Source organism: Girardinichthys multiradiatus, chromosome 12 (genome assembly GCF_021462225.1).
Source record: "Girardinichthys multiradiatus isolate DD_20200921_A chromosome 12, DD_fGirMul_XY1, whole genome shotgun sequence".
NCBI classification, from domain to species: Eukaryota; Metazoa; Chordata; class Actinopteri; order Cyprinodontiformes; family Goodeidae; genus Girardinichthys; species Girardinichthys multiradiatus.
The window spans coordinates 23,184,118-23,191,456 of NC_061805.1; the positions used below are offsets into that span (position 1 = coordinate 23,184,118).

Consider the following 7,339-nt stretch of genomic DNA (forward strand, 5'->3'; position numbering starts at 1 on the left):
TGGTTTGGGGACCAGTGGATTTCGTCTCTTCTTTTTGCAGATGACGTGGTCCTGCTGGCCCCCTCTAGCCAAGACCTACAGCATGCGCTGTGGCGGTTCGCAGCCGAGTGTAAAGGGACTGGGATAAAGATCGGCTCCTACAAGTCAGAGGCCATGGTACTCGACCAGAAAAGGGGGGCTTGTCCTCTTCAGGTTGGAGGGGAGTTCCTGCCTCAAGTGGAGGAGTTCAGGTACCTCAGGGTCTTGTTCACGAGTGAGGGAAGAATGGAGCGGATGATCGACAAGACGGATCGGTGCGGCTGCCACAGTAATGGGGGCGCTGTGCCGGTCAGTTGTGGTGAAGAGAGAACTGAGCTGAAAAGCGAAGTTCTCGATTTACCGGTCTACATTCCTACCCTCACCTATGGCCATGAACTTTGGGTCATGACCAAAAAAAACGAGATCCTAAATACAAGCGGCTGAAATGAGCTTCCTCCATAGTGTGGCCGGGCACTCCCTTAGAGATAGGGTGAGGCCCTCGGCCATCCGGGAGGGGCTCGGAGTAGAGCCGCTGCTCACATCGAGAGGGAACAGTTGAGGCAGTTCGGGCATCTATGCCGGATGCCTCCTGGACGCCTTCCTCGGGAAGTGTTCCTGGCATGTCCCACCGGGAGAGGCCCAGGGGACGGCCCAGGACACGCTGGAGGGACTATGTCTCTCGGCTGGCCTGGGAACGCCTTGGGCTCCCCCCGGAGGAGCTGGAGGAGGTGTCTGGAGAGAAGGACATCTGGGTGTCTCTGCTGAGTCTGCTGCACGTCCTCAGTTTGTGTTCTGTGTTTGTGTGTTTTTTAAAGTTAAGACTAAGTTTATTTAAAGGAGTGATTTTAACACAGAAGATCGGCCATAACGCGCCATCCGCGCTCATGCATTTTAACCCTTTTATTAATTGTATTTAAAGGTGTGTGTCTGATTCTGGTGCTAAGCTATCAGCTTCTTTGTAAGCTTTCACTGCTAACAGCTTAGGACACGTGCTTGCTGCTAAAGAATATTTACCCAGAAAGATTGCTGGTTTTCAAGCTAGTAAATAATAGTCCCTAAACATTATTTTACTAAATCTGATAACTAAATAAACACCATTAAGCCCCATTTCTCCAGAAGGATTTGGCTCTTTTCCAAAAATATTTCCTTAAATATTTTACCATTTCCTTTAATAATATTTCTCTAAATATTATTTTAATAAATGAAGGCAGCTAATGAGACACTGTTGAGAAATGGTCATCCAGAAGGTTGGTTTTATTCAGCAAATCATTCTTTAAAAAATTATTTTATTAAAATAATATTTGATCTGATCTTACATTGTGAATGGTTGTCTAAAGGTTTGCTGATTATTTCCTAAGTTAGTTCCAAGACTAACTTAACTTCATTTTCAGATTCTTCAAGATAATCCTTGGATCTCAAACATAAACATTGCATGGTAATGTTGCATCACTCTTTTTGGTCATGATTTTCAATCACCTTTAATCAACTTGTTTATATTGTACATAGCCTATTAGTCTTCGTTATTCTGTAATTCTGCTTGGTAGTTTAGTTGGATTGTTTTAGCATAGTAAAGAGTTTGCTGATTGAAATATGTTTGACTTTGAGTTGACTTATGTTTGTTCATAAATTCTTGTATTTTAAGAAATTGTATGAATTCATTCCATGTGTGCGCAGAGTTTATGCTGTTCAATAATGTCAGAGCTCATCTCACACCTTTCTATTGTGTCCTAATACCATCGCCTTACTGGGCTGGTATTCACAGGACAACCCTTAACAGACCAAAATATTATTTGATAAAATATTAAATAATATTCTCAGATTCATAATCACAACACATTACCTTTTTTTTGCTGTTATTTACATATTCATATTAAGTTTCATTACTGGGCTTTTAAATATTCAGATTTTCTTTTTATATTTTAAACCTACTCTTCTTCATTGTTGGGTCTGGTTCCTCTCATCTTCTTCTTGACTCTACTCCATAGATTCTCAAGTGGGTTCATGTCAGGCCAGTTCATTTACCCATCAATCACAGTAATATATGTTTTTTAAAAAGGTGCACAGTGGGCCAACATCAGCAGATGGCATTGCTCCTCAAATCATCATTAGCAGTCAAAGCTTTACACTTGGCCTCAAGTAACTAGGGTTTGGTTCTCTCCACTCTTACTCCAGACTCTGGGACATTGATTTCGAAATGAAATGCAATATTTACCTTTATCTGAAAATACACTAGACCCCTGAGCAACAGTGCAGTCCTTTGTCTCCTTAGTCCAGGTAAGACATGTCTGGTGTTGCCTCTGGTTCAAGAGTGCCTTAACACAACTCAATCTGTGTGTGGTGGTTCTTAAGGCAATGGCTCCAGCTTTAGTCCACACTTTGTGAATCTCTCCCAAACTACTAAATATGATTTACTTCCCAATCCTCTCAAGCCTGTGGTTATTTCCATTGCCTGTGCACATTTTTCTACCACAAGTTTTCCTTTCACTCAACTTCCCAATAACATGCCTCAATACAGCACACTTCACAAGGCGGAGGATCCATTTGGAGGATGTCATTGCCTACCTGCTGGATAACCTTCAAGTCAATAATCCATAACATAAAATTTCTGAGTCAGAAACCAATTTTTATTGGTTTCTATGTAATATTCTGAGAAACTGATTTTGGGTTTTCTTTAGCTGTACCACATAATCATAGTAATTAATGCATGAAATGTATTACTTTGTGATAAATTCATAGGAATTAAAATTTTTAAATCGAACAAGTGAAAAACAAAACTATCAATGATTTGTTTATGTATTGAGACACACTTTGACAGACAAAACTAAATCTCTCCTGAGAATAAATGGCAATAAGTGGCATCTGCTTGCTTTAATCCTCACCTGCCAAACTTTTGATTTTTCATGTGGTTCCAGGCAGCTCGAGTTACCAAGAACGATCCTCTCAAGTGAACTCTATGAATGAGGTCTGAAATGGCAACAAGCATAACAAAAATATGTTTTCTGACCTGTATTGATGTGACTTGACCCATAACTTGTATGAGTTACTGGCAAATAATAAAGTGATTTTCAAAATCCAAACAATCTCTCTACCCCAGTCCAAATCACTGGTTCTGGCAAATGAACGGTCACGCAGTATGCTGGGGAAAGAAAGGATAAAAATTACCAAAAATGCATCATCTTCTCAGCCTAGGAACCAAAATTTAAGATTTACTTTAACATGATCAAATTGATCCACGCTTCAATTACTGTAATACCTGCTTTCTAAGACCAGATGATATATATAATTATTACTGAAGAGGGACTTACCCAGCATTGTTTACAACAATATCTGAAAAAGAAGAATATTACCAAAACAAATTCTAGTAAAACCATCATTAACTGTCTCAAAGTTTACAGATTATAGCTTTCTAAAGATTTTATACAAACCAATTCTTCCGAAAGCATCAAGGGCACTTTGGATCAGCTTCTCTCCATCTTCAACAGAATCTGTGTGTACACAAAAATATAAAGAGGAGTGTAGGACCTGATTATTTTAGTTTAGATCTAAATCCTGGATGCTTTGTCTCCTGGTTGCATTTTCAGAGAGAAACAACAGACATCATCAATACTTGCTCACACATTCATCAGTTACAAGGACAAGACATACATAAATGAATGCATCTGCTATTAAATAAACTACACACAACGAATAATAGAAGGATGTCCATGTTTCTCACCATAGTTTGCCACAGCTTTGCCTCCTTTTGCTCTTATCTCCTCCACCACCTTATCAGCAGCTGCAGAACTTCTTCCACCCCCTTTTGTGTCTACCCCAAGGTCATTAACTTTGTTGCAAAAAGAAGGCAAAGATTAGCAACACAGTGTAAACTGTGCAGTTCTCCAAAAGAGATAACCCAAAAAATAAAATTTAAATGACATAGATTGAAGGAAAGAGTTGAGAGCAGCATTCAAGGTTAAAATTAAGGGCAGCACCTGTTTTTGCTGGCGATCGCAACTGTGTATTATAAAATCCAATCACTGCTGTAGTGGTAACTGCAAGGCATGTGTCTCAAATACATTATAAGGCACAGCTTATCTAAAACCACCCACCTCCATGCACACCTACATTTTTTCAGAACTGAATGCGTGAAACAGAGTGTAAGATTTTTCTAGCTGAGTGAACATCAGACCAGAGCCTTCTATCAGTGTGTCCAATGTGACTTTAAGAAATACTACAGGTAAAAGAAATGATGTCAGTATCTGTGCAAGTACTAGTCTGAACCGAACAGTGAACCCTAGCCATGGCCTGCATAGTAGTTTTAAGGTATAGCACAGTTTTAAAAGGTAAATATTTCATAACCGCTGAGGTTTTCTGTCATGTTGTTCCTACCAGGGTTCCTACATATTTTCATGTACAAATTCCTGACTTTCAGGATTTAGGTTTCCAGAGTTTGCAGCCCTCTATGTTCACTTGAAAATATAAATTATAAATTAAGTTCATTGCTAATCTATGCTATTTTTACAGTAAACAGGCAAGGAAGGAAGGAAGGACAGGAGAAAGGAAAGGAGACACAAGGAAAGAAAAAGAAATTACACAAGGAAGGAAGGACACAAGGAGGAAAAAGGGTAGAAAACAGAAGGACATAAGGATTATACAAAGGAGGGAAAGATCAAAGGTAGGACAGACAAGGAATGAAAGCAAGATAGGAAAGATAAAAGAAAGTGCACAAGAAAGCAAGGGAAAAAAAATGAGGGCGGAACATCAAGGAAATAAACTGGAAATAAAGTTTGGAAAACCAAATATTCTTCCTATACTTTTATTTTCTTTTTTCATATTGTGTAGGAACCCTGTGCTATGCTTTAAAATTACTTCAATAGGATACCAGAAATTACACCAGAGTGACTAAAGTTTTTCCCTGCATTAAAGGACATGGAGTAGTGCAGCATGTCGCTCCCCATCTGTTGCTGTGCACAGCTGCTCAGCTGGCTGAAAGAATGCTGCTACATTTCTATCTTGCTTACAAGACAATTCTTTATATATGTATAATTACGGTCATTAAAAATAAAGCCAATTATTGTGTGCAATCTAAAGGAGCCCCCACCAATTATTCATTTACCAACTACGGAGGCCCCTCTTGAAGCGAAGGCCAGTGCATATTCTTTGCCAAGACCTGTAGAAAGGAACACAGGAATATAGTAAGTTAAACACAACATTCACTAGAATAAAACGCCCAAATCCAGCAGCAACTGCTGCCTCTAGGCATGTACCCTTTCACTCACTTTCAGCAGAGTAATAATAGGCCGTTGCGTTATTTGCACTTTGCTCCCCGTGTTTGTTGATAGTAGTTCAATAGTAGTTAAAATGAGAACATTCGTGTTTTATTTTTAGTGATAACAATGATTTTTATAGTTGTTTGCTGCATTTTATATCTTTAGCGCCACTTTTAGAAATCAGCAATATATCCAGATTTACAACTAGGTACTTATTATACGAAAAAATAGCGACGTGGTGCACGGTCTGCTGTCGTAACTTTTCTCAAAGCCACAATTAGCAGGTTAGCATCCGGAGCTGAAAATGCTACTTCAAGTGACAGAAAGCACACCGAGCTGCAGTTTTACCTCCTCCAGCGCCAGTGACAAGCACCACTCGTCCTTCAAATGACAAAGACATTTCTGTCAGCTTCTGTTTCAGAGACGAACCAACACAGCTCCTACACCTGCAGGACTGACCTCAACAAACTAACAGTAGTGAGACTGAACTACAACTTCCGCATGATAAGGGACGTCTCAGTCCTGACCAATCAGAGACCCGGATTTTCTGACGCTGCCTTAACGACGCAATGTTTCTTGCGAACGCAGCGCTTTGGTGTCTTTTAAAACAGCGCTTCTTATACTTTTACGCTTTTAAGTAACGTGACTTATGTTTTAGCATTATTTTATAATTTATCATTTCAATTATTTTAGCTGCTTTACCAGCTTTAGCTGCGGTTGTTTGCATACAGATGTTATTCTTCCCGATGTAGTGGGATAGCAAGGAGGTCTTTCAACCTCAAAGACTCATCGCCAAAGATAAATCACGAAAGGACTGGTGGAAACATCCAGAAAGCTGGTCTGCAATTATCACAACGGTTCAACAGATCTATTGTTTTCCCACTATTTACTGTAAATGATATACAGGTATACCCCCAAAATTTGAATATTGTAAAATATCTTTTACCAGTCATATTAGAATGTGAGATTCATATATTATTTAGAATCATTACACATAGAGTGATATATTCCAAGCTTTTGTTCCTTGTAATTTCGATGATTGTGGCTTACAGATAAAGAAAACCCAAAAAGTCAGTCTCAGAAAGCCTGACAAGGTCTGACAATGTGAAAGAATCCTTCAAAAAAAATCCTGGGTCCAGATGGTTCTCTGCATCACCACCAACATATAATCTGTTCCTTGTTCTAATACAACCCTTGTCTGAAAATTTCATCCATATCCGTTCATAACATTTTGAGATATTTTACAAAGAGGCAGACAGACGGATAGACAAACACTAAGAAAAACATAACCTACTTGACGGAGGTAAATAAAACTGGCTTCACAATTAAACCTCATTTGCCCAAACAACACTTCATATTTTTTTTACTGAATCCCTTACATGTTCCTTTCAAGCATTTACACTTTTTTTGTAATATTTGAAAGTGGATCACAATCTCTCATGAATATTTTTCTTACTTTGAAGGCTGATGGATGGTCATATTTAATCTGGTTGTTAGATATTTGTTCCAGTTAAAGAGTCGTTCCTCACCACTGTCGCCACATGCTTACTTAGGACAAGCGATTGCAGCAAAGTCAGCTGGGCTTTACTAGATGCATAATATTTTGCCAATCTGCATTTTACTGTACTATATATTGATTTGACTTGAGTTGCAGTGTGTGCAACTGGATCTGAATCTGACTATATGATTGTATTGGATTGAAATCAGTTATATTGATCAGAATTGAATTTTGACTGAATTTGGACCAAACTGAAAAAACATTATATATACCGTACTTAGATAAGAGTTAGACCTTTTTTCTTGCAACGTTTCCTAAATTTGCTCTGAATTGGGGCAGTATAAACAAACTGAATAAAATTACTATGATAAATGTAAGAATATATGCTTGCTCTTTCAGATGCTGTTTCTCCATTTTGCTTTGTTTTTGTAGCAAAATAATGACTTGGTGCTATATGTCGTGTTTTCCACTAAAGTTCATTTACATATTACTCCCTGATACATAAAACATCACAAATGAAAAAGAATACAATAGCTTGCACGTCAAATTCTAGAAGATTGGCTTTAAATGCACA

General features: G+C 38.5%; 1 protein-coding gene across 1 annotated transcript in view; it reads right to left on the reverse strand.

Moving 5' to 3' along the window:
* hsd17b4 (hydroxysteroid (17-beta) dehydrogenase 4) overlaps positions 1-5,769 on the reverse strand; it is a 42,662-nt gene extending 36,893 nt beyond the window's left edge. Inside the window, exons 1-7 of the mRNA XM_047381453.1 lie at positions 5,616-5,769; positions 5,114-5,167; positions 3,734-3,841; positions 3,444-3,503; positions 3,324-3,345; positions 3,108-3,154; positions 2,898-2,982 (exon numbers count right to left, since the gene is read on the reverse strand). Of these exons, the coding sequence (XP_047237409.1) occupies positions 2,898-2,982; positions 3,108-3,154; positions 3,324-3,345; positions 3,444-3,503; positions 3,734-3,841; positions 5,114-5,167; positions 5,616-5,667 (428 nt within the window). The 5' untranslated portion in view covers positions 5,668-5,769. The remainder of the gene's footprint in view (positions 1-2,897; positions 2,983-3,107; positions 3,155-3,323; positions 3,346-3,443; positions 3,504-3,733; positions 3,842-5,113; positions 5,168-5,615) is intronic.
* Positions 5,770-7,339: the final 1,570 nt, after the last annotated feature.